Here is a 26,284-nt window from a genome sequence, read left to right as displayed (position 1 = left end):
TTCATTGTTTCAAAGCATTTGATACAGTAAAAATGGTGGCATCTGCTGAGCAAGTATTGGTACTATATTAGTATGGATGGAATACATTTGAGACTAATTAAATGTTATTTATGTTTAATTACTGCAGTGAAAAAATGCAGCTCGACTCAGGGGTTTATTAGTTTGGAAGTTTTTACATCTATAAACTACAGAGAGACTGTGACAGTGGACTGTGCTGCAGGAAGCAGTTTAATCTGTTGTAATAGCAACCTGACGCTCCTCTTTCTAGCCCAACGCTGTGTTCTTCCGGGTGTGGAACTTGGGACCAATCATTTTCTGAAGTCCCTCTTTGCTAACCGAGTTCAGGGGCATCATGTGTTTTTCCAAACAGTATGTTTTGAAGTCAGTTTGTGTTTTGTATGTTTGTTTGGTTTTTTTGGGCCCTCAGTTCAGTTTCGTCTTCCTCGTTAGCGTAAATTTCCACCTGGTCTGTGAACATACACTGCACACGCTTCACTGACTACACAGAGACTGAGAGCACGTTTTCACACACATTTAAATTGAATTGAATTTAAACGTCTCTTTTGCGGTTATGTAATCAGACAGACTGACATCACAAGTAAACAACAGTACACAGGAAGCTTAAGAGTCTTAAAAGTCTACATAAGTCTTTCTTAATTTGTTCCACACACCTTATCTGTGTCCAGGTTACCTCAACAGAGATATAGTGACTCAAAACAGAAAACGGAGTCACTGAGAGGCTAAGTGAGGGAGCATTGCACTGCTGACTCGCTACATAAACAACAGAGCCATTTCCGTGTTTTCCGACTGAGTGTGTATTTATTTCCAACGTCAAACAAACAGACAAACAAGGCAAGGCACGGCAAGATGTTCAGGTACTCAGTTTGTAGTTAGATTAAGCGGTCAACAAAAAATACGCTCTCCCTGCTCACCCCCTCTCCATACAGCCGCCGCGATAAACAGGTGAATATATGCCCATTCATTCAATCACTCAATCACTGCTCCATGACCACACCCCCCCCCCGTGACGTGCATGAAAGGTGCAAAACTGACAGCTGAGGCCAAACACAAACACAAACCCGACTATCTCAGCATATGGCACCAACAACCCAGCCCCTAATTATTATTACTGCAATAATTACATATAACAAATAAACAAGACACATGAAATAACGAAATCCACCATTGCCCTTGTTTATAGTCCATCGGTATAGTTCATCAATGCGCTCTTCTCCCTGAAAGAAAAGTCAAGTCTAGTCAAGTCCAAAAGTTCAAACACACAACTTCATGGAGTAATCTTAACCATGTTGTGCTGTCGGTCAATAAAGTCAGTCTAACTGTCCCAGCAGAAACGTCCTCCCAGAACCAAGAAGTCAGACTTCCGCCTCCTGCAGAAGACAGACTTTGGTTATGGGCCTTTCCAAGGAGCTGGTCTTGGTCTTGATCAGCAACCGACGCACAAATCCTCTTCTGTCTGGAAAGGTCTGGATGACCCTTCCCATGACCCACGAGTTCCGCGGTGCTGTTTCATCCACGATAAGCACGACGTCTCCTACCACAAAGTTGCGCTTGATACCAGTCCACTTCTGCCGTTCCTGCAACTGTGGTAAATATTCCTTAGTCCATCGCTTCCAGAATAGATTGGACATATACTGGACCTGCTTCCAGCGTCGATGAGCGTAGATGTCATTTCTTTGAAATTCCCCTGGTGGCAAGGAAGGGAAGGTTTTTAACAGCAAAAGATGATTAGGTGTTAAAGCTTCGAGATCATTAGGGTCGGTTGAAGCCTTGGTGATTGGCCGACCGTTAATGATGGCTTCCACCTCACAGAGGACAGTGTGCAGTCCCTCCTCATCAAGATTTTGCACCTTAAAGATGGAATTGAAGACCTTCCGCACGGATCTGATCAACCTTTCCCAGACGCCACCATGGTGTGATCCAGCTGGAGGGTTGAAAACCCACTTTACCTCCTTTTGAAGAAGAACATCATTTATCCGAGCTTGATTCCAACCCCTGATGGCCTCTCTCAGCTCACGTTCTCCTCCAATAAAATTTGTTCCATTGTCTGACCGAATTTCCCGGACTTGGCCACGCCTTGCCATGAATCGTCGTAGTGCGTTGATAAAAGAGTCTGTATCCAGCGAAGGAGCCATTTCGATATGGACAGCTCGTATTGCCAAACAGGTGAATATGACTCCATATCTTTTTACTACCCTCCTCCGGCTCTTAACCTCAAACGGTCCAAAGTAATCCACGCCGACTCTGGTGAATGGAGCTTCGTCTGGACAGACCCTGTCAGCAGGAAGATCAGCCATCAGCTGGCACCCTGGAGCAGCTTGCAGCCTCCGACAAACAACACACTTTGACAAAATCCTCCTTATGGCTGTGCCAACCCCTGGAATCCAGAACCTTTGACGCAACTTGGACAACATGTAGTTGCGTCCTCCATGACCAACCTGTTGATGTATGTGCCTCAGGAGAAGGTCTGAAATGTGGAGCTCTTTGGTCAGAATAGCAGGGTGTTTTGCATCTTCAGGTAAAGCTGCCCTACTTAATCGTCCACCAACCCTCAGGATACCATCCTCCAATACAGGAGAGAGTTTGGAGATGTGACTATTCTTTTTCACATTTCCGCCACTCTGTAAACTAGAGAGTTCGTTGGGAAACCTCTTCCTCTGGCAAAATCTGATGATTTCCATTTCAGCATCCAGCAACTCATCTACTGTGAGGAAACCTCTCCATGTGAGGTCTTTGACTTCTCCATTTCCCTGCTCTGAGGACGATCTTTGTTGTTCCCATGGCTCAGACTGAGTGGCTGCTGAGTCAGACCATTTCCTCCTCTGGCTAAGACACCGCAGCAAGTTCTTTAGCCTGATAACCCAAGCCACAGCCCTTCTCAAACAGGTCCAAGAGGAAAAATGATGGATTAGTCGAGTGGTTGCATCCACATCCTCTGAGATCTGCACCGCATTCACTGCAACACTGACCTTGACTTCTGGATCATTTGGAAGAAGTTCACCCAAACAATCTGGACTCACAGGCCAGTCCTGTTCCGGATGCAGAAGATATGCAGGTCCTGACAACCAAGTCTCACTCCTCAGGAATGTGTCAGCCTTCAGCCCTCTGGAGGCCACATCTGCAGGATTGCTTAGAGTGTTTACATACCTCCACTGAGATGGCTGTGACACTTTGAGTATTTCTGAGACCCTGTTGGCGACAAAGGTACGGAACCTTGAAGTCTCGTTCTTAATGTACTTTAGCACGGAGGTGCTGTCAGTCCAAAATGTTGACTCTGTTAATGACATGCGCAACTCCCTTTTCCAAAAGGTGTCCAGACGACTTGCCATGGTAGCAGCTGTGAGCTCCATACGAGGTATTGAGACCGACTTCAGAGGAGACACCCTGGACTTTCCCATGACAAAGCTGCTATGTACCTGTGAACGTGCATTCTGCAGGAGTAGGTAGGTCACTACACCATAACCGTTTTCACTTGCGTCTGTAAAGTGGTGCAATTGTGCCACAGTGACTTCTCCAAAATCTGGGGGCTTTAGACACCGAGAAACCTGGAAGTGCTCTAACTGATGAAGTTCTTTTAACCAGTTTGTCCATTCCTGTGCAGCTGATGGTGGTATAGGGTCATCCCAGCCGAGTTGCCGCCTGCACAGCTCCTGCAAGATGATTTTAGCAGAGAGGACAATGGGACTCAGGATTCCTAAAGGATCATATATCGAACTGATGACAGAAAGGATCCCCCTCCTCGTCACAGGCCTGTCCTGCACCAGGATTTTAAACTTGAAGGCATCAGACTGAATGCACCATTGCACCCCAAGCACCCTCTCCACAGGTAATAGGTCGTGGTCCAGATCCAAGTCCTTTATGCCCTTTGCTCTTTGATCTCCTGGGATTGCTGCCATCACTGCACGCCTATTGCTTATCCATTTTGTCAGCTTAAAGCCTCCTTTGGCACATATAGAAACCAAGTCACTGTACAGCGCCACCGCTTCTTCCTCACTGGCTGTCGATACCAGACAGTCGTCCACATAGAAGCAATGCAACAGCTTCTCAATGGCCTCTTGGCAGAACTGTTCTTCGTTGTCCTCAGCACATTTCCTCAATGCAAAGTTAGCACAACTTGGTGAGGAGGTCGCACCAAAAAGATGTACCAACATTCTGAAGTCCACTAGGTCTTGGGTGACATCACCTTTGGGCCACCAGAGGAACCTCAATAGGTCAGCGTCTTCCCTTGGTACCCTTACTTGGTGAAACATAGACTCTATGTCTGCCATGATCACCACCGGTTCCTTCCTGAATCTGGCCAGGACGCCAATCAGCGAGCTAGTGAGATCTGGACCTTGTAGCAGTTGAGCATTGAGAGACGTTGACTGGAAAGTGGCTGCACAATCAAAAACCACACAGATTTTTCCTTTCTGAGGGTGATAAACACCATGGTGTGGGATATACCACAGCCTTCCATCACTACGTGCCAGCTCATCTGAAGGTACTTGCTCTGCGTATCCCTTGGCGACCATGTCATTCATAAAATCTGTGTACTGCTGTTGAAATAACAAGTCCCTTTTAAACCTCCTCTTTAGGTTTAGGGCACGCTGCTCGGCAACCTTCTTGTTGTTTGGCATGTTCACAGAACTTCTCAGGGGCAATGCAATCTGGTAATGGCCATCTACAAGTCTGGCCGAATCCTGGGCCAACCTCATGAACTTTTGATCTTCTTTTGACTGACCAGGTTGTTCATCATAGCCACATTCTGGGAAATCTGTTCTGAACTGCTGCTGCCAGAGCTCCTCCAAGTTCAGGACTGAGATTCTGTTAACGGTCGCAACATCCATTCCATCACCACTGTCTCCCCCCAGTGGTCCATTAACAGTCCAGCCCAAAATAGTCTTAATGGCATAAGGTCCATCCTCCACACTACGGATGACTTGTAGTGGTTCCAGTGCCTTTGGTACATTTGTTCCAATCAACAGCTCAACTTCGGAGTCAATGTCAGGTAAGTGAACATCTCTCAAGTGTGGCCACCTCCTAAGATCCCTTTGACATGGAATGTTTCCCTTATGGACTGGCATACACTCCTGGGTATAGGTATTGGGCAAATCACAGTATGTCTCCCCATCCAAGCCAGCCACCTCCAGTCCTGTGATCACATAGCTATTAACAACCTTCTCCTGACCCATTGTCCGCAAGAGAATTCGTGTCTTCTTCCCTGAGAGGTTGAGCTTGTTCATCAGATTTACTGTGCAGAAAACAGCCGTGCTACCCTGATCCAAGAAGGCATAAGTAACCACTGCATGGTTACCTTTCTTGGATTTAATCTGTACTGGAACTATAGGAAGCTTGCAGTCATGACCACCAGCCCCAGTAAGCCCATTGGATACCAGAGCACAGCCCACTGCGGCGCCTGGTTCTCCCTCTCTCACTGGATCCCTTTCCTTTGAGTGGATGTGAAGCAGTGTGGGGTGTTTCAAACTGCACACTTTGCATGAGAGACGCTTTCGACAGTCCTTGCTGACGTGTCCTATACACAAACAGCCGAAGCACATTCCCTTTTCCCTCAAAAAAGTGATCTTCTCGGCGTGAGCCCTTTTCTCCAATCGAGAGCAAAACTCCAAAGTGTGTCCACCCTCACAAAACGGACAAACTTTCTTGACTGATGAGGTCGTGTCTGGTCTCCTTCCCTTTGTTGTTGTGTAATTGTTCTGTACAGTGGTCATAGTTGTAGCAAAACTACTTCCCTTTGGCCTAGGTCTAGGTTTTAAGTTGGTTCGACTCATGCCTCTGTTTAATGCTGGTGATGCATCCTGAATGTCCCCGAATACTGGGTCTGTTAGAATCCTTGCTTGCCTTTCGATGAAATGGACAATATCATTGAATGTAGCCCTTTGGTTACGTCTCTCTTGTATTTCACAAGTAGTTGTCCTCCATCGATCCCTTAGCTTGTAAGGCAGCTTCTTTACTATTGTCAGCATGTTAACAGGCATATCCATTTCAAACATATACTGCACCTCGTTCATTGCATTCGAGCAGCCTCTGAGAAATAAGCTGTAGTCTTGAAGCGCCTTCACGTCCTCTGATTTAATCGGGGCCCACGACAATGCCTTGTCCATATAAGCAGCTGCAACCCTTTGTTCATCTCCAAAATGTTCTTGTAATAGGATTTTGGCCTGAGCGTAGCCCCTGTGTGGATCCATGTGTTGGCAGCTTCTTACAAGGTCTCTTGGGCGACCTCTGGTGAATTGCTCGAGAAAGTACAGGCAATCACTATGACTGGTGGCCTTGCTTTCAACACCATTTTCAAAGGCTCTCATAAATGTATGAAACTGCAATGGGTCACCATCATACACCTGAATATCTCTTTTAGGCAAGGATGCTCGTTGCTGCTGTTGTATCAGTAGTGTTGTTATTTCATTCTGTCTTTTCATGATATCAACAACATTGTTTTGCTCCCCACTGCTTGCTGAACCTCCAACGTTGAGAATGTTTCCATGATGCATCTGATCATTAAGAGCATTGGGCTGAGGATTAAACTCAGGTAGGTGGCGCTTTAAAGCGGGAGGCTGAAAATGAGCCGCGTGGGTCAGCCTGTCTGATTTAGGCCTTGTCACCTGTTTGCTGTCCATGATTTTAGATTGCTGTTTAGATGTTTCCAGCCTCTGAGGAATGAAAGGAGCGGCGTCAATATTGAACTTTGTTTTTCCTTGTTCGTTTTTAAGGTAAGAATTCATTGCATTGGACCGGTCTGTTACAGTGTTTTTAGAACCAGATGTGCTAGCAGCCCTTAGCACACTCACTTTTGCAGAGTGTGCAGCAATTTCTTCATCCAGCTTGAGCCTTTCCTTACGTTTCCGTATTTGCTCCTCCTCCTCTTCCAGTGCATGTTTGTCCTGTAGAAGTTTTTGCCGTGCCATCAGTGCAGCCAAATCAGCTTCTGCCTTGATGCGAGCAGAAGAAGTCCCTGATACGTTGGACCTTTTACCACTTCCAGAGCTTTTTCCACTTGCAGCACTTTTTGCAGATCGTCTGCTTTGCACATTTGATATGCTATCACTTGGTTTCACATCATCCTGTAGGCCTCCATAAAGTGTGATGGGGCCTGTGTTGTCCTGTGCTGCTGCCTGTGAGGCATCATCCATTTGAAGGTGACACACATCCTTTGTTGCTGCAACCAAATCATTTTCCACAGGGTTGGGAACATGTTCCTTTTCCTCCAACCACTGAATCACATCATTCTCAAATGTACTGCTGTAATGTTCAATGCTTGAGAACCAATCCTTCTGTCTAACCTTTTCATCCTCAGGTTACAGTGGAATTATTGTTTGATGCAGGTTAACAGCAGTATCAAGGAGCTGAGTGAGAGTTTGCAACTGAGATTTCAACTCCTGTGCATTTTCCTTTTGTTTCATAAGCTTTTTCATTGCAGGTATTAAGCCCTTTATTTTGTTCACATGAGTTTTACGTTCCTTTTGTAGATCTTCAACTTTATTTGCCAAGGCTTTTGCAGTGAGTTTGACATTTCTTTTGGCATCCACTGCTTCAAACTCATTGTTTTCCACTCTTTCCTTTGTTTCACTCATATTGCGGTTTTTTTTTTTTTTTAAGCTCAGCAGCTCAGTGATTTGCGCAGTGAATCAACAATACACCCAGCATAATTTTTCCCTTTTCCACAGATCATTTATTTCACATCCATAGGTATTGGGGAAAAAGGAACACCACAGATATTCACTCTCAACGAGCAGCGTGTCTCAGCGGACTTTCGCATGCGGGCAGCGCTCCCCAATGGACGCGCTGTCAATCGAACTGCGTTCAATCCAACATACACAGCATGAATGAATGCGAGTGATACAGGCCTACCGGTCTGAAGTCCGCGTTGCGATGAGTCTGGCGTTGCAGTGATGCACCGTGTGGCGTGATCGTTTCCAAGTGTGCCGTCTGGGTGTAGTAGCCGCTTTTTTGTTGACAAAATATAGTGACTCAAAACAGAAAACGGAGTCACTGAGAGGCTAAGTGAGGGAGCATTGCACTGCTGACTCGCTACATAAACAACAGAGCCATTTCCGTGTTTTCCGACTGAGTGTGTATTTATTTCCAACGTCAAACAAACAGACAAACAAGGCAAGGCATGGCAAGATGTTCAGGTACTCAGTTTGTAGTTAGATTAAGCGGTCAACAAAAAATACGCTCTCCCTGCTCACCCCCTCTCCATACAGCCGCCGCGATAAACAGGTGAATATATGCCCATTCATTCAATCACTCAATCACTGATCCATGACCACACCCCCCCCCGTGACGTGCATGAAAGGTGCAAAACTGACAGCTGAGGCCAAACACAAACACAAACCCGACTATCTCAGCATATGGCACCAACAAGAGACATTATTAGAATAAATAGATAGATACTTTATCGTTATCAAACCTTCTCAGGAAGTTACTTGGTTACAGCAGATAACATTAAATATGTCTAATAACTAAAATTGTACTAATTAAACAGAATTATGTCATAAATATGAATAAAACAGCAGATACAGCAGTTTCCCTGCAGTATCTAAAAATATCTAACAAATATAAAAACACACAGAGCACCTTTTGTTGTTCAGTCATGATCAGTTTAGTGTGTGAATATTTGTATTTTCTCTGTTAATCATTGTTTCAGATTTAAACCTGTCAGTGACGCGGACTGCGGAGAACTGCGTCCCTCCTCCGAGCTGACTGCAGATGTGGCACCACTGGAGTTGGCAGAAGGAGGTGATGGATCAGGAGATTAGATGGGGATTGAGTTCGTTGGCAGGTAGACAAAAACAAATGCAACAAAGATATATAAAATTTGCAGATAAGAGTGAGCTCACATGGGAGGAGATATTTACAGAGAGAACAGCAGATGTTGAGGAGGTAAATAGAACATTAGTTACATTTATTATCTGAGCAGCAGAGGAAACAATACCAGAGTGCAGTGCAGAGGAAGAGTAGTGTGGATATCAGAAGGAGGAACAGAGCATTTAAAAATCAGCATATTTAGAAACCTTAGCTCAGTACAAAAGAGTTTAAGCAGTATTCTGCAAAACAAGCATACTGGAGAAAATACTGTAATACAATTGGGAGAGAGAGAAATTGTTGTCAGGTTTAGGGAATGATTAGGAAAATGAGTGGAAAAAAGCAAATATGAGATGTCAGGACTGTAGTAATAACAATAATGCAATTAGTAATTTGGAAGGGGCAGAACTCTTAGCAAGTACATTTATGAAGGTCTACAGTTCAGAAAACTTATCAAGAACAAGATAGTGTAGAGCAGTGGTCTCTAACTCTGCTCCTGGAGAGCTACTGCCCTTCATGTTTTAGGCATCTCCCCACTCTAATGCACCTGATTTTAATAATGAACTCATTATCAAGTTATTTAACAACCTTCAGCTGCTTGATAACGAGTTCATTATTAGAATCAGGTGCATTAGAGTGGGGAGCTATCTAAAACATGCAGGGTGGTAGCTCTCCAGGAGCAGAGTTAGAGACCACTAGTGTAGATAACGCTTCATGCAGCATCCAGGAGTAACAGAAAGACCACAGTACAAAATTTGGACCTACCATTCACCATGTTAGAATTAAGGAGAGCAATATGAAATGCAAGGCAAACCTCACCATGCTGGCAAATATGAAAGACAGTTCACCTACAGTGGTACTGACGTTATTTAATTTAATATGGAAACAGTCTTAGTGCAAATACAGCAAGTTACAGACACAGAATGTGTATGTGTATATACATATTTACATACATACATATATAGCTCTGTTCATCTTCTGATCCACGCTCCAGTCCAGTAGGTGGTGATAAACACATCTCTAAGCTGGTTGCCAACTGCCAATAAAAATCAATACAAGAAGAATACAGGAACGCAGATGATGTGGGTGTGGTTTAATCTACACTGTAGGAAGTGTGCAGCTGTGTGTGCGTGTTCAGTCTCTGCTGACGTCAAGAAAGGGTAAGCATGACTTCCTGTTTATGTTTACTGAACCACAGTCAGCAGCACTGCAGCTCCTTTATTTTCCTAACTTTTTTCAGCCCGTAGATGGTTGCATGAACAATGACAGATCTGTATATACACGGTTTTATCAGTTAGTGGATAGTGACCCCCAGTGAGCCTGTGGTCGGTATAAAAATAACTTGCAGTCCGCCACTGTTGGCTCTGGATAACAGCAGAATTGGCAGTAGAAGGTTTTGGCTTTTAGAGCTGACACATGTTAACGTCAATCTCAGCTGATTAACACACCTCTGCTGCTTCTGCACAGAATCAGGAAATGTGTTTTAAAACCACTCCCAAGTTATAATAAACAACAAAATATTATATTGAAATGTAATAGGTTACAGATTATTAGTTCCCCTATTTAAAATGTGAGAAGTAATGTAACTTTAAATTATGTACTCAGAGTAATGTAACTTATTACATTTGATTACTTTTTGATTACTTTTCAAATTTTCAGCTGTTAGGGTAAGTGTACCCATTAATCCCGCCAAAATCTAAGTTCAATGGATAGTGGCGTGATTTATTTTAGATGATTGGATGACCTGTTTTTACTCTTCCTTCCTTCTTCATCTTACAGGTAGTGTCACATCACTATGTCCTCTCCAGAGATCGCCTCTCTCTCCTGGGGCCACATGAAGGTGAAGGGATGCTCCTCTAGTTACAAGGACTGTAAGGTCTGGCCTGGAGGCAGCCGCACGTGGGACTGGAGGGAGACTGGGACTGATGTGAGACATGCTTTTATAAAACTTGACCTGGCAAGAACACGCTGGGGTTTCTCTCTTAACAGTAATGGGATGGAAGTGTTGACACATCTTTATGCTTTTCCCACCGCAGCATTACCCAGGAGTACAGCCTGCTGATCTGGAAGAGGTGCTGAAGAAAGGAATAGACCTGCTGGTCATCGGCAGAGGCATGAGTGAAGCTCTGCAGGTAAGACAGACTCTCAAACAGTCCAATCAAAATCCTTCCACTAAACTATACAGCACAACAAAATCTGCATCCAGCCTGACATTTACAGTTAGTGCTGGGTATTGGTGCTTGATACCTTTTTTTTAATGTATCGACTGAAATAAATTGATACCAAATAGTATCGAAACGTCTCCCATCAAACGATACCTGCAATCGATCCTTTTTTCACCCGGAGCTAGAAAATAAGACTATTTGTCTTCAACAGCAGCTACAACCTGTCAGTCTTGTGACTTTATACTTAACTTATTTACAGTGTATAAAACTATTGTGACCAAATTCGACATACTGAAGGATCATGTCACCAAGTACAGATGTGTGGCTCTTTGATGTTTTTTTAATAGTTTTGGAACATTACCAATATGCCCATGTCAGACTTTTGACTTTTTTCATAAAATATTTTATATTCCAAAACTACATTAACTAATGAATACATTTTGAAATGAGAGATAAATCTTGCTTTTTATAAAAAACGATCTCCCTTATAAATCATGTCAGTATCCATGAAAAACACCTGAACAGTGGAAAACATTAGAATTTGTTTGAAAATTAGAAAAGTAATCAAATGTAATAAGTTACATTACTTTGATTAAGTAATTGAAATAGTTACATATTACATTTTAAATAGGGTAACTCATAATCTATAACCTATTGCATTTCCAAAGTAACCTTCCCAGAGTATAGGGACCAAGATGTGAAGGAGTAACCAGTTTTTCATAGAATTTGTGTTTTTTCACTTCTCTGGGAACCAGTGCTTCAGTTTATGAGAAGCAGTGTCAGAAAACCAGTGAAGTTTGAGCAATTTATTCTCCATGAAAATGGAGGTTGAGGGTGCCGCGGTTAGACGAGGACTGAACCTTTTTGTGCTGCCCGTCTCTTCTCTCAGGTTCCCTCCAACACTCTGGACTTTGTGAAGCAGAAAGGCGTCGAGGTCCGAGTCCTGCAGACAGAAAAGGCTGTCGCTGAATACAATAAACTGGCTGGAAAGGGTGCCAAAGTGGGCGGCGTCTTCCACTCCACCTGCTGACGTCCCCCTCGCTGCAACACATGGGACTGCCTTTTGTTGCCCTGCCCTAAGAGACTGGTTTCAGTGAATGAATGGCTGATTTAGGGTATTTAAATCATCTTAAATGCTAGTTTTGACCTAATTTCAGCCTCGGTTCGGTGTTGTAAAGGAGAACTTCAGAAACGCTGTTTAAGTTTTTAAATCAGTGAACCCAAATCAGATTTACTTTTATCGTTGTCTAATCATGGAGGAAATCCTTTAGTGATTTTTTTTTTTTTTTTACATGAAAATTAAACAGACCATATTGTAGTGTTGTTGGTAAAAGTTAATAAATACACACTACAGTATTTTCATGGAGGTGAAAATGTATTTGCTTGTTTTTAAGACAAAATAAAGTTAGAATATGATTAATCGTGTTGTGTACGTTTGTCATCAAGAGAAACATTTTTATAAGAAACAATTGTTGAGTACAAAAAATATTCTCACAAATGAAAAACACTCGTGTTTCCTTCAACTTATGCACAACATGTTTCAAAAATTGCTTTTTTTATTTTTAAAGAGAAAGCAAAACTGTCACCTCTACTGGCACAGTTTCAGATCTATTGTTAATAGAAATGTGAACTAACGAGGCTAACGCTAATTAATGTAACACTTTAATGTAAAAGCTGAAAAGGCTCGTCAGTCTCTCTGTATCGTTAGCGTCTGGCAGGTTTCGGCATGATAAAGACTTTGACGGGCTTGCTAAACGGAATAGTTCCTTCCACAGATGTCTCAGGCGGCGGGAGGCTGTCGATGCTGTCGCTCCATCCCAGCTTGGATGCAGAGGAAGGGGAGGAGGAGCTGTAGGCCAGCAGGAGGCGCACTTCAATTTGAGATGGCTCTGAGGAAGGAGAGGAGAGGTTAGAAACAGACATTTTAAGATAAGACTCAGATGTGCGTGTTTTTGTACCAACCTGTCCAGGCGCTGTGTGAGAGGTAGACCTGTGTGATGAGTCTGTGTCTGTTAGGTCCGGGTTTTCTGAAGTCTCCGGGTTTAGGATGGATCACATGACTCTGGCCATCTGGATACAGAACCTGCAGAGACAGAAGAGAGAGCAAGTGATCCCACCAAAGTTCAGACCCAGAGCGGCTGAGCCCTGATCATAAATTCCTCACTGAACTGAAAAATGATGATTTCACATCTTCTCACCAGCTGAAAATAAACAACTGAAAATCGTAATGAGGAGCTGAGTTTATGTATTCAGTTGTGCATCAAACGGACCTGAACTTTCACTGTGTTCTGGGGGTCCTGGACGTGCTCCAGCGTTGCATCGATGTCTAGCGCCACCACCAGGCCAGATGTGAACTTGAGCGGGTTGTCTGACTCCCCTGTCGGCTCTATGATGTTGGCTGTTGCCCGATGGATCTGTCGACCACAGTTCATACTCATTTAAAAAGGTATTATATTATTATATATGTATTTACTCGTATATAGAGCTTGACAGACTGTAACGGGAAGTTCACTTTGGGTTCAGAGGTCACTGACTGTTTCTTCTACCTGTTCAGGCAGTCTGAGCTGCAGCAGGCCGCTCTGTCTCAGGGTGGTCTGGAGGATCTTAACCAGCTCCACTGGTTTACAGGACGACAGCCGGGGCATCAGCTCCAACAGCTTCTCCACAAAACAGTCCTGGAGGTGAGGCAGCTCTGTCAGAAACGACCTGAGTGATTAAGAAAAGAAGAGGGAAAAAAAGAACATTCACTTAGCCTGGAGAGTTGACATGGACTGACAAAACCAGGTACAGATATTAAACCAGCAAATAGAATCTAATAGATAAGTAGATATATATATATAGAGAGAGGGAGAGAAAATATTTAATAGATAGATAGATAGATAGATAGATAGATAGATAGATAGATAGATAGATAGATAGATAGAGCGATAGATAAAGCTTGGGGAGAGGGTTTAAAAAATAAAGATATTACCTCTGAAAAGATTCAACGTCCTGCAGAAACTTCTCACAGCTGCCGATAAGAGGATCCAACCTACAGAAAGATAAATAGGAGGGTACTTTAGTGGTGCTGTTATATTTAAATACATGATGTGTGTGTGTCTGGGTCTCTGTCTCAGTGTGTGTTTGTGTGTGTATACGGACCCCTGCCTGGTGCGAGCCGTCAGTATGAGCTGCAGAGCTTTGGCCTGGAGCCGAACGTGATGTATGGTGGCCACCTGTCTGTTCTCCAAACCGCTGTACATGAACTCCAGCTTGTAGGTTTCCTCCAGGATCTGTAAACATCGTCACACATTTATAACTGATAAAAGTCACCTTAAATGTGTCTTTTTGTGTCTTTATGTTCTATGTTTTAATCTGTTATTTATTGCCTTTGTTTTTTAATGTTTGGGTGAGTCAAGTTTAAAGGGGTTAAAATGCGAAAATAAACGTGTCCAAATAAACTTGGACACATTTTTTAGTGGGCCCAGCATAAAATTTCTGCTTTTAATCCATTTTGAGAGAATATATTAGAGGATTATGGCAAAAATGTCTAAGTGGTGTAACCATAAAAACTTTGTACCAAATAATTAAACTTGCTTATAAACGCTAAATTCCCAATAAAACACCATATCAACTAGTTTGGCATGATCTTACATTATAACTTTTTATATTAAATAAAAGTAATGTAATAAAAATGTTTATATATTACATTTAATCTAGGGAATCATGTCAATCAGGAACCATGTACTTGTTTAAAATAAAGTAATAGTTATTAGTTATTTGTATAAGTACACTTAAATACACTGTAGGTGGATACAATATTATTTATCTTTTTTGACATTTTCAGGAGCATTCAGTCATTTTAACAAACCTGATGCTGCTTTTAAGACAAATTTTAAAGACATTTTTGAATATCTCATCTTGCCAACCCTTATATGACATTGACCCATTCGCAGGTTTTGAATGTCTTTTCAAAGTTAATTCTTGTGAAGCACTTTGTCAATTTCATTTCTGTGAAAAGTTCTATACTCAATACATTTATCATTATTATTAATACACTTGTTTGTGTGTGTGTGTGTGTGTGTGTGTGTGTGAGTGTGTGCATGCGCTGACCTGTTGAACAGCTGCAGACGCCATGACGTTCTGTTTGAGGCAGAGAGGGACGGCCATGTTCCACAACTTCTCCTGCAGAGCCTGAAGTAACAAAGAAGAGGTCAATGGTCCTTTATCTAAAAAAAACAAACACTTTTTCACATTTCCAAAGTAACCTTCCCAAAACGCTGTGCACACGCCTACCTTCATGAGCAGCAGCTGGCAGCGCAGGTATGTAACGCAGAAGTCAGCAGCTCCAGCCAGCTCAGTCTGCAGCTCGCCCAGCCGCTGCAGGTCTCTGACACACCAGACAAGACAGGAGGGAAAAATCATTCATAAACCCATCGACCAAAGAGTGATGCATTACAAAATTAACCAGATACATTCACCATTTTACTGAATAAATGTGATTTTCAACTCAAAATAACCTCCAACCTTTGAGTGCTGGTTGATTTTTTTTTAAATTTGCCTTTTTACATTTAGAACAAGTGCTGTAACTTTTCTCCCTGCCCCTTTTAGTTTTATATAGATATGCATGTTGAACCCCTTCTTTTCTTTCCTGTGTCTGTTTGTGTGTTAATGTATGTGTACCGTATGGTGAAGTTGAGCAGGTCCTGGCCTCCGGGTGCTTCCAGGTTCTGGATAGTACTGATTCTGTTCAGACTCTGTTGAAGGAAGAGCTGAGCCGATTCCACTGAACCCGAACCACAACCAAAGTCCCCTGCCGAGTCCAAACAGTGCACCAGCTTCCTGCCCGGCAGCTGAACAGATGAAAAAGACCGTTAGAGGAGAGACAGCGAGCGTACTACAGACTGTGTGTTAATGTGACATTTCATAGCATGAAATATGTGAGTCACACTTCATCAGTGACCCTTTTAGATCGGCAGGAACCAAGACGCAAGAAACCTTTTACTTGATTACTGTTTTTGACCCTAACCCACTGGGGAGGGGCTTGCACTACAATGCTAAACAATTCTAACTGATCAAACACAAGTTTAGAGAGGACTACAACCTCTGTGTACATCATCATTCAGGCTGGTTGTTGCTAGTTTAATTAAAATCTTTTTACGGTTTGTAGCCGACTTTTCAATTTAATGTTTGAAAAAAGCCTTAAAAGTGTCCGCAATGGTCATCATGACAAAGCAGAACCGTTTCTCGGACAGAGATTTTGGCACAGTCCCAAACCCTTTTCCTAATAAAGTGCTCGATGGCTGTTTGTACCAAATATTATTCGGGACCATTTAAAGACATCATAAGTCAACAGCCAATATGACCTTATTCTGAACACTACAGTATTTCAGTTCTTACTCTTAGCGGCGGTACGAGGTGTGACAGACTGTCCCTCAGGTAGGAGTAATGTCTGAAGGTGTGGTCGGAAAACAGCGCCGGCAATGTGGGACACGACTTGGCAGCGTTGAACACCAACACCAGCACGGCGATATCTGACGTCAGCAGCCAGGGTCAAGGAGGGAAATCATAGTTTACAGGTGAAGAGAAGCAGGTAAAGAAACACTAAAACACTGGCTGTAGGTGCTCATGTCCTAAAATCATGACAGGTGATTTTTGTGAACTAACAGCTGCTGAAATTAGACTTAAATTTTCATATGTGACTCCTGAGATTTTTTTTTTTTTTAGATGTGAGGAGGATACAGGCCGGATCGTCCATGTCGGGCTCGGGTGTGTCGAAATATGGGTGTGTGCTGAGCAGTTCAGGAACGAGAGGCAACACCAGCGTCGGGTGGCGGGAACCCAAAAACTTCAGACACCTGAGGGCAAAAAAATAAAATTAAAGTCATCAATAGAAAGTTTTTATCTGAATACAATCTTTAATTTAGCTTATGATGGTGCTGTAGAGGACATTATTTTGGAACCCAAGTCCTAGTTCTTAACTTACACACACAGACAGAGACACACACATACACACACAGAGACACACACATACACACACAGAGTCTTACTTCCAGACAGAGTTGCGGTCGGAGGGATACTTGTTGAGGTTCTTCAGCAGGTCCAGCAGAGTCAGCTGGATGCACTCTTTCGTTGAGACGTTGGTGTAGCAAAGTAATTCATGAAGAGCTTCTCTGATGTCACGAGACGAGTCCTGGAGACAGACAGTGACATCGTCAAGGTGCACGGACATCACGCTTAAATAACAAGAATTTAATAACTAACAAAAAGCACCAGATACGTGATTTTATTCAGGAGATTATGGATGAAAAGTTGGACTTTACTCTGAAATTTTAAATATTTGGGGACACCAAAGATGAAGCCAAACAAGTTATATTTTCAGTGTTTCTTTGTACCTCCAGCACAGCCAGCACGGTGTCCAGCTGATCCTCTCTGAGTGTTATATGAGTGGAGATCTCTCTTAGCACGTGGATGGACTGCAGCCTCACTTCCTCGATCTCATCGTTGAACATGTCAACCAGGAAGTCGAGACACTTTTCAGCGAAGCTGGCAGACGACCGAGCAAGCTGACACAATGCTTCCACTGCTGCGATACGCACCTCTGAAGTAATGAAAAAACATGGATAACAAATTCACTTAAAGGGTGCAGAGCTATCTATTTCTAGTTACTCAATTATAAATCAACAAAATCAGTATTATGTATCTAAATGCAGTAATGATATATTGTGCAGGCTGGACTGTGTTTACCGTACCGAACATCTCGTCCTCCAGGCCGTGAACGAAGGCCCCGCAGGCCCCCGAGGCGATGAGGTTGACAGTGTTGGTGTCCAGTTTCTCTTTGGGGGCGTCGTCGGCCCACTTCCTGCCAGAGGAGAACTCTCCAGAAGCAAAGAGCTCCTTGGCGCGTTCGTGTGCCGTTCGCTTCCTCTGGACACAGAAAAGAGGAGGAAGAGGCAGCAGGTGAACGTTTGCTCGTTATCATTATTGTACTATCTTTTTTTTTTCTTTATTGTTCTTTTTTTTTTCTCACCCTGAGATCTGACATCAGCTTCTTATCCAAAGTTTGCTCCAGAAAGTGAGGGCTGACCTGCAGCATCGAACCCTGGTGACATGACAGGAAAGACACGATTCAATAAGCTCAACAAAATGTGAAAGTTGTGTTTGTGTCTAAATCAAAAACCCTTTCCAGACACACAATATGTAACATTATTTATTATGTGCCAGGGTTATAATAGTTTTTTCTGAAATGTGCAGAATGTAACTTTTTGTAGCTCTATGTTTTTAACCATCCAACACACACCTATAAAGGTTTAGACTTAAGAAAAACTACATTTATAGGGATGAACATAAATTGGGTTAGAATTGGGTTTAGGCATTTAGTTATGACGGTTAAGGTCAGGGTAAGGGGCTCAAGAATGCATTATGTCAATGTGTGTCCTCAAAAGGATATAAAGACAAACGTGTGTGTGTGTGGTGTGTGTGTGTGATCTGGTTCCCTCACCAGTGTTTTGGCGGCCTGCACTCGCACCATCCAGGAGCCGTCACTGACCATGTGACTGATTTTCCCAAACGCATCATCGACCAGTCGGATCTCCTCATTGGACGACGGAATGGGCACAATGCTGATCGGACAGAAAGAAAAAAAGAGAAGTCAGATGAGGAGTTTAAAAATAGATGTAAAGTCAGACTTTATTTTACAGCTCCTTTAATTTTCTAAGAAATTCCTGAAAATCTATGACAACATTTTACAGATAGAGTGGTGCAAATTACACTCTGAGCTGCCATTAAAATAAAGATATCATCATTATTATTTATTTTAACAGTAAGTCACTCTGAATACGAGGGTCTTCTCACCATTCTGGGTACGACTGGCTGAGCACCCAAACCATCTGAACTGCTGCAGAGCGAACCTGCTCGTAATCATCTGCCAGCAACCTGCATGCCTACACACACACACACACACACACAAGGGTCAATGTTTTTTCTGTCCATGTGGTTTAGTCAAATTTAAAGAGGTTAAAATGTGAAAATATATTAGAGGATTATGGCAAAAATGTGGTGTAACCATAAAAACGTTGTATCAAATAATTCAACTTGCTTAAAAACACTAAATTCTCAATAAAACACCATATCAACTAGTTTGGCATGATCTTACATTATAACTTTTTATATTAAATGAAGGTAATGGAATACTAATAATAATAATCATCATTACTTTATTTGTCTTGTGCTGAACACAAACAGTAAGTCTAAATGTCTGCTGTGAGGAGGATGACTGTGTTTACTGAAGGAGTTCCTGTTACCTGTTCATAAATGATCTGATGAATCTTCATTCCTCTGTCATGAAGCTGCAGCTGGAAGACAAACAGACGAGCCGAAATGAGCGGAGATACATAAAAACAATCATTACTGGTTTAGTTTCTGGTGGGTGCTGGTGCAGGTTTTAGAGGAGGAAAGGTTGGTACCATGGCTTTGAGGGCTCCAGTGCGGACTCTGGGGTCCTGATCTGCAAAGTAGTCGCTGATGATACTCTGGACGTCTCTCACTCCTCCTGAAGCAACACATGAACACAGAGACACAACAGATCAATGATAACACCGCTCAAAGCCCAAAACTGCCCCAGAAATGTGAACTTTCTACATAATTCATGTTTCAGTAGGTGATTCTAAAGATTAGTGGCTCCACATTTAGTCCTCAAATATGAAAGGAGCTTATAAAAGTCAGGTTAGGGCCTTTTTATGGAAGAGGGTAACACTACTGTAATAGGTTGTCATTGTCGTTCTGATGTGAGAGTTAGTCCAGCCAAAGCCAAATATATGAAGTGATGTCACACACCTATCGACGTGCCCTGTCCCTCGTCTTTGGTCAGAGGAGTGTCCACCATGCCGAGACACCCGAGGAGCTGCAGACATTTGTTCCTCACCCCGAAATACGTATCCGACAGATGCTGAGAAAAAAAACACACAAAAGAGAGAGTTTAGTTGCTTTGTCCACCTACAGTGTATTTAAGTGTTCCTTTATTTCACTTTAAAACTTTTTTTTCTAAATAAGACACACAAAAAACAGTGTTGCATCCAAAGAGGATTATATTTATTCCACACTTTGATTCACATTTATTTTCCTGTATATAATCAGATTTCTATGAAAAAATACTGGTTACACCAATTGAAAATGGGTTGCATAATTTCATTGACCCACAGATGTGTGTGTGTGTGTGTGTCACCTTGTAGGCCATCTCTATGAGCCTCTGTCTGACTGCAGGACTCTCAGGAAGTTGTGTACCGATGACCAGCAGAGTTTCCAGCAGCTGGGCGAGAACCTGGTGAGATTCTTCATACACAGAGAGAAACAAAACTGGGTTAACTATTAAAGTTAACACGACGTGGTCAAATACTTTTTTTAAATATTAATTTCTATAATTTATACTATGCATACATTTTTTGTGCAGCTGATACACAATTTTATAAATGAAAATGTACAAGTTTTACCTATGTTTATGAAAGAAATGTAAAAGTCAGCATTGAAACATGTACATCATATTTTATAAAATGTTCTTCTGGACCATAACATAGTGATTGTGAATGTCTTTTTTCCCCCATAAATAAATATAATACACTCTGACAGCTTCATTTTCTAAATGACTGATGGGGGAATTTATGGATATGAATTATACGTAAAACAACACCTGATGTGTTTTCTTTACATTTTTCTGTGACAACACAAAAACCTGCTCAGTGCACAGAAATTAGCATTGACGCATTTTTATCTCACTAAACACTGAATCTGACTAAATTTATTGAAACAGTAACAAAAACAGACTGACAGAGAATATAAAGTTCTTACTCTCATTGTTGAGTGTGTTAATGGCGTCGTCTACGATGCAATCGGGGCTGAATCCCTGCGTTTTGGACAGCAGACCCAACAGAGAGGCGATCTTCAGCCTTACTGAGTTATCTGTCTCCTGGGAGAGATCATTATCATCACCATCATCATCATCATCATCATCATCATCATCAGACATGTTTTATCTGCTCAACTCAGCTTAAACTCAAGGTTTTCAAAGTCTCTGACAGCTGTAGAGTTTTATTAATTGTAATATAATCTTTGTATTAAATATAAATCATTTTAATATTGGGTTGGGTAACTTTATTGATCCGCCTAGAGGGAAGTTCAGAAATTAACACAACTGTATTCTTGAAAAGTGATTAAAACAAACTTTAAAAATAATCAAATTAAAAATTATTTAAAAAATTTAAATTTAAAAATAAAATCAAGAATTATTTTAAAATTATTTTAAAAATTAAATTAGATTTTGTTTTTAAATAAAACAAAATAACGTAAATACATTTAAAAAAAAGTCAACATTTAAAATAAAGATTACATTTTAAAAGAAATGAAATTAAAAATGTAATTAAATATTTAAAATAAAATACCATATACAATAAACAATAAATATACATTAGTGGGAGTGGGAGGTACTGGGAGCTGTGGAGTTGTACAGTCTGATGGTTGATGGTATGAAAGAGCGTCCCACAGTCGTTTACCTTGTAGTAGTGCTCCAGAAGGATCCTCACTACTCCCTCAACGCTCTCCACCTCCACTGGCTTGCGTGCGAAGTGCAGCAGGTACTGCAGGGCGTCGGTGGAGTTGGTGGCCTTACAGAGGTCAATGTGCAGAGCCGCAGACTTGCTCGGTTTGGACAGACGCAGCTTCTTTGCTGGAGCTTCTTCTTGAGGAATCTGTGAGCGTAAAAAAACAGCGTGAACTAAAAGCGTATAGGGGACTTTCTTGTTACTCCTTTTCAGATCAGTCTTACAGTCTTTTTAGCATCAAATTCCCTCTTTGTGTTTCCCTGTTGAGCTTTGGTGGAAGTATAGTAACAAAAAGAGGGAATTTGGCACTAAACACCTTAACGTTGAAACATATCTACTTGATTTGACTCATCAGCTTCAGATCTAGTATGAACAGGAGGAATTATTACATTGAGGAAACCTTGTTCAGTGTTCATTTAGACACCTGACTGCTGTTTTAAGACTCACTGGAAGAATGCTGGAAGTCAATAACTAACTTGAAATGCACCTGTCATGTAACAGCGTTAAGTAATTTAATCACAAAATAAATGTAGCTGTAATCTGTTCCAGTTACTGATGAAAATGTTGATGATTACAAAGGAGGTTACATCTGAAGTCAGACCTTTAAGATTTTACTCAGGAGGGTTTTTTCCTCATTTTTTAATATTTAACATGTTACTGAATACATATATTGCTGTTTTTAATTCTTTGAAATCAATATTTGTTTGATATTTAGTAAATAAATCATGATGTGGGCTTATTTGGAGCACACATGGGCTTAAATGTTGTCACAGTACTAATTAAGCTCCATGCCAGACTTTTGACTTTTTTCATCAAATATCTTTATTTTATATTCCAAAATCTACATGAACTAATGAATACATTCTTAACTAGTAATCTGTAACCTATTACATTTCTACAGTAACCCTCCTAACCTTGCTCTATATAAAGCTTATAAATACAGCATTAGTCTCCTCCAGGGTGACGAGCAGGAACATGGCCTAGTCTTAGACGCGTTTCTAAATTGGTGTGATAAGTCTTGTCTCATATTAAACACCTTAAAGACAGATGTCTATTGATTTTAGGAGAGACATAACATCTTGTACAACAACCATCAGAGGCCAGCCCATACAGATAACAGGTTGAAGTGGGATCAGTGTACTGAGCTCATTTACAAAAAAAGGCAACAAAGACTTAAAAAGCTAGTGTCATTCGATTTTGACCTCACATTGTTTAAGATGTTCTACAGTGTCTTTGTTGAGAGTGTTTTAACATGTTGCATTATATGCTGGTTTGGCAGTGCAACAGAGGCACAAAAACACACACACTAAGAAGAAATAGTAAACACTGCCAGTAAACTGCTTCAAACTAAACAGCTTAGAACATATCTATAGATCCAGATCCCTGAATAAAGTAGAGAAGATTTTTAGCAGATTCAATGCATCCACTTTTTACCGCCTTTGAATTTTTACCCTCAGGCAGCAGGTACCTAAACAAAAACACCTGAGAAGTAACAGCAGGCCTTAATTTCAACATCATGTATGTATTTATTTCCTTTTAGTCTGAAGGCTTTTTATGGACTGATGCTGTTTGTCTGTTATGGGATGGTGATGTGAAGCCTGTCTTTTAACTTATAGTTTGTTTTTTGTGTGTTTTTTCTCTACCTTTTGTGTCTTGTTTTGTGTCTAATGTGCCTGTACAGCCTGAGACCAACATGCTTACCCACTGAGAAATACTTATACTACAATAAAGTTCCTATCTTTCTATCTATCTAAATGTCACATTTAATTTAAGCTTCATGAATCACTTTATATGTTTTATTCACTAACATTAAATGACTCTTTAGGATTAATGTTGTCACACAGCAAACTAACAGCTCACATGTATCACCTTTAACAAACATTACCTTAAATATATAATATATTAATAAAGACATGAAGCTGTTGTTGTTGTTATTTAGCATTTAGCCACTTAGCATTGAGCTAACAGGCTAGTTAGTTAGCTATATAATCACATTTCAGCTTCAGTCTTTAGTTATAAATGAAATGTGAGTTATATTAAATGTGTTGCTCACCTGTACGACTTTAGAGAACTCCTCATAAACTCTCTTTTTCAGGTGTGCTGCCATGTTTTAATGTTTTAGTGAGAGATGCTGAAAGCTTCCTGTCCAGCTGCAGCGAACACACCGTGTCCCACTTAGCTCTCCGTAGCTACGGTGGATAAAAGGCAAACGCGTTTAGTAAATGATCCTCGCGCAACTTTTTTTCATTTATTGACTAGTTTGTTCATTTTACACACAAGGATTAACACAGCAAAAGATGGTACATGAGGGTATAAACATCCGCATTGTAACGGTTAAGGGGAAAAAAATATCATCTAGTCATATCCACATATATCTATTCATATGTTTAATACACAGAGCAACACATTTTGTTTTATTTTTTTATTATTATTTTATTATTTTTAGCTACAACACTCTGTATATACTACAAGCATCATAGTAGTTTTTTAAAAAACACAGCTCATCATTACAACTCAAGGAAATTACAGAAACCCTTCAACTTTTTGCAACTACTTTTGTACATTTGTATTGCAATAACTCCCACAGTTTGGGTTAGAGCTATAAATTTAGAATTTTGATTTGAAATATCTATACATTTTAAGCACCCCTTATTAAATATTTTCGGCATTTTTCTTGCCTCATAAATTACCTTTGAATTCTGACCTAAATTTAGCAGTCACAGAAATAAAATAAAAAACAAGTTATTTTACAGTTTTTCTGTTTGAAAACTTTTTTGTGAATGAAAATAGACAATATATAACATGTACAATCTTGAGTCTGAAAACGAGGAGCAAAAAAAGCAGTGAAATCCCTTTTAACGGCAGAACAACATGGGGACCTATAACAGTAATGGACAGTCAGTTGAGCACCCGCAGTTCAATGCCAGCTGCAGATCTTTTGGCGCTCTGGTGGTTTGGTCTGCGAGTGAAGACTCCCACTACGATCACCATGAGCGGTAGAGCCACGCAGAGCATGATGCGGCTGATGGGCAGCTGGATCGGACACTCCACAGCGGGGGCCACAGAAGTCTGGTTCTGGGTAGTTGGAGGAAGCTGCTCCAATAAAAAGACGGATGTGAAGTCCAGAAACGCTGCTGGCCTGCTTTCTGTGGTGTTCACCTGACACCTCCACCTCCTCATGTTGTCCTCTCTCTGGAGTTCTGTGACCAGAGTGACGTTGCAGCGATTTTGGTCAGTCGTCCTGGACGGAGGGGAGATCAGCAGAGAAACATCACACAGGTGTCGTCCATCAGTGGGTTTCATACATCTGTATACGGTCTGTTTATATCTTACTATTTTACTTCTTTTTTTTAAAGGATAGGATAGGATAGGAAAGGTTAGGATAGGATGGGATGGGATAGGAAAGGAAAGGATAGGATAGGATAGGATGGGATGGGATATGATAGGATAGGATAGGATGGGATAGGACAGGATAGGATAGGATAGGATGGGATAGGATAGGATAGGATAGGATGGGATAGGACAGGATAGGATAGGATAGGATGAGATAGGATGGGATGGGATAGGATAGGATAGGATAGGTTAGGATAGGATAGGATAGGATAGGATGAGATAGGATGGGATAGGATAGGATAGGATAGGATAGGATAGGATAGGATGGGATAGGATAGGATAGGATAGGATGGGATAGGACAGGATAGGATAGGATAGGATGAGATAGGATGGGATGGGATAGGATAGGATAGGTTAGGATAGGATAGGATAGGATAGGATAGGATGAGATAGGATGGGATAGGATAGGATAGGAAAGGTTAGGATAGGATAGGATGAGATATAAATATGAATAGGATAGGACAGGATAGAAGGCAAAAACATAGATGTTAGGAGTGACATGTCTAATATAACAGTAGTTATAAATAGAAAATGATATAAAACTAATAACAACCTGCTGGTATCAGTCAGCTGAGATCCGTCCTCAGCCGTCCAGCTGAGCGTGAACACTTTGCTGTACGCCTTGCAGCTCCCAGCGTCGTAGTAAGAGAACAGGATGCAGTTCAGACTGAGGTTTCCCCCGGGCTGCAGGTCACTGATGGAGGAAGAGGTGGTGATGGCGAGTATGGACAGGTAAACGTTAGTGGTGCATTGTTCATGAAGCATGCATATGTAGTTGCCGGCATCTTTGAACTTCAGGTCACGGAGGTTCAGAGAGCAGTTGGATGTGAGGGACATGCGGCTGGATTTGTCTGAGTCCTTGTTCACCTGCCCTTTGTTGACCTCGGTGGTGTAGGTCACATGTCCGCCCTTGTAGAGTTTCCAGGAGACGGAGGAGCAGACCGGAGACTCCAGGTTGGTACAAGGCAGGATGGCTTCACCTCCAATCCTTCTGTACACAAACAGTGTATCTTCTTTGCAGCTCACACCTTGACACAAAAAAAAGCAATTACAAAGAATAACCGCAGCGTCCCATTAAATCTTGGTATGTAGTTGTTATTTCCATTTTTATAACCACAAGACTGAGTCTGTATTCAGTTTTGGAGATCATTTTGAGGAACATGTCTTTCCCATCTCCTCTGATTAACCTCTGTTATACTGTGTCAGTGCATTTGTAGCTTTAGAACACAACGGAAACCAACCAGGGATGTAACCAGGATTTTAGAAATACTGATGTTAAAACTGTCTTCAATGGTAGCTACGTGTCTAAAAGCAATGCATCTGAACAGTAAAGAG

General features: G+C 41.5%; 2 protein-coding genes across 3 annotated transcripts; one reads left to right on the top strand and one right to left on the bottom strand.

The window, feature by feature from the left end:
- Positions 1 to 9,918: 9,918 nt before the first annotated feature.
- Positions 9,919 to 12,646, top strand: aamdc (adipogenesis associated, Mth938 domain containing). Its single transcript, XM_062419021.1, has 4 exons — positions 9,919 to 9,980; positions 10,600 to 10,747; positions 10,857 to 10,952; positions 11,875 to 12,646. Exons 2-4 carry the CDS (start codon positions 10,616 to 10,618, stop codon positions 12,013 to 12,015), a joined length of 369 nt encoding a protein of 122 aa, XP_062275005.1. The 5' UTR covers positions 9,919 to 9,980; positions 10,600 to 10,615; the 3' UTR covers positions 12,016 to 12,646.
- Positions 12,647 to 12,671: 25 nt separating this feature from the next.
- On the bottom strand, positions 12,672 to 23,735 carry ints4 (integrator complex subunit 4). 2 transcript variants are annotated; one of them, XM_062419002.1, is made up of 24 exons: positions 23,610 to 23,735; positions 21,509 to 21,703; positions 20,808 to 20,925; positions 20,188 to 20,294; positions 19,800 to 19,911; positions 19,430 to 19,515; positions 19,268 to 19,318; positions 18,819 to 18,907; positions 18,466 to 18,586; positions 17,995 to 18,066; positions 17,717 to 17,891; positions 17,360 to 17,565; positions 17,015 to 17,157; positions 16,707 to 16,822; positions 16,365 to 16,498; positions 15,648 to 15,817; positions 15,261 to 15,354; positions 15,078 to 15,158; positions 14,127 to 14,257; positions 13,957 to 14,016; positions 13,532 to 13,691; positions 13,256 to 13,399; positions 12,948 to 13,068; positions 12,672 to 12,874 (listed from the first exon to the last, which is right to left on the bottom strand). In XM_062419002.1, exons 1-24 carry the CDS (start codon positions 23,661 to 23,663, stop codon positions 12,690 to 12,692), a joined length of 2,925 nt encoding a protein of 974 aa, XP_062274986.1. In that variant the 5' UTR covers positions 23,664 to 23,735; the 3' UTR covers positions 12,672 to 12,689. The 2 variants fall into 2 exon arrangements, with proteins under 2 accessions (XP_062274986.1, XP_062274987.1); XM_062419003.1 differs by having other exon boundaries at positions 20,808 to 20,922.
- Between the last annotated feature and the right edge of the window lie 2,549 nt (positions 23,736 to 26,284).

Source organism: Scomber scombrus, chromosome 5, assembly GCF_963691925.1.
Source record: "Scomber scombrus chromosome 5, fScoSco1.1, whole genome shotgun sequence".
Lineage (NCBI taxonomy): Eukaryota > Metazoa > Chordata > Actinopteri > Scombriformes > Scombridae > Scomber > Scomber scombrus.
Note: the sequence above shows the minus strand (reverse complement) of the source record. Positions and strands in the feature narration are given on the sequence as shown.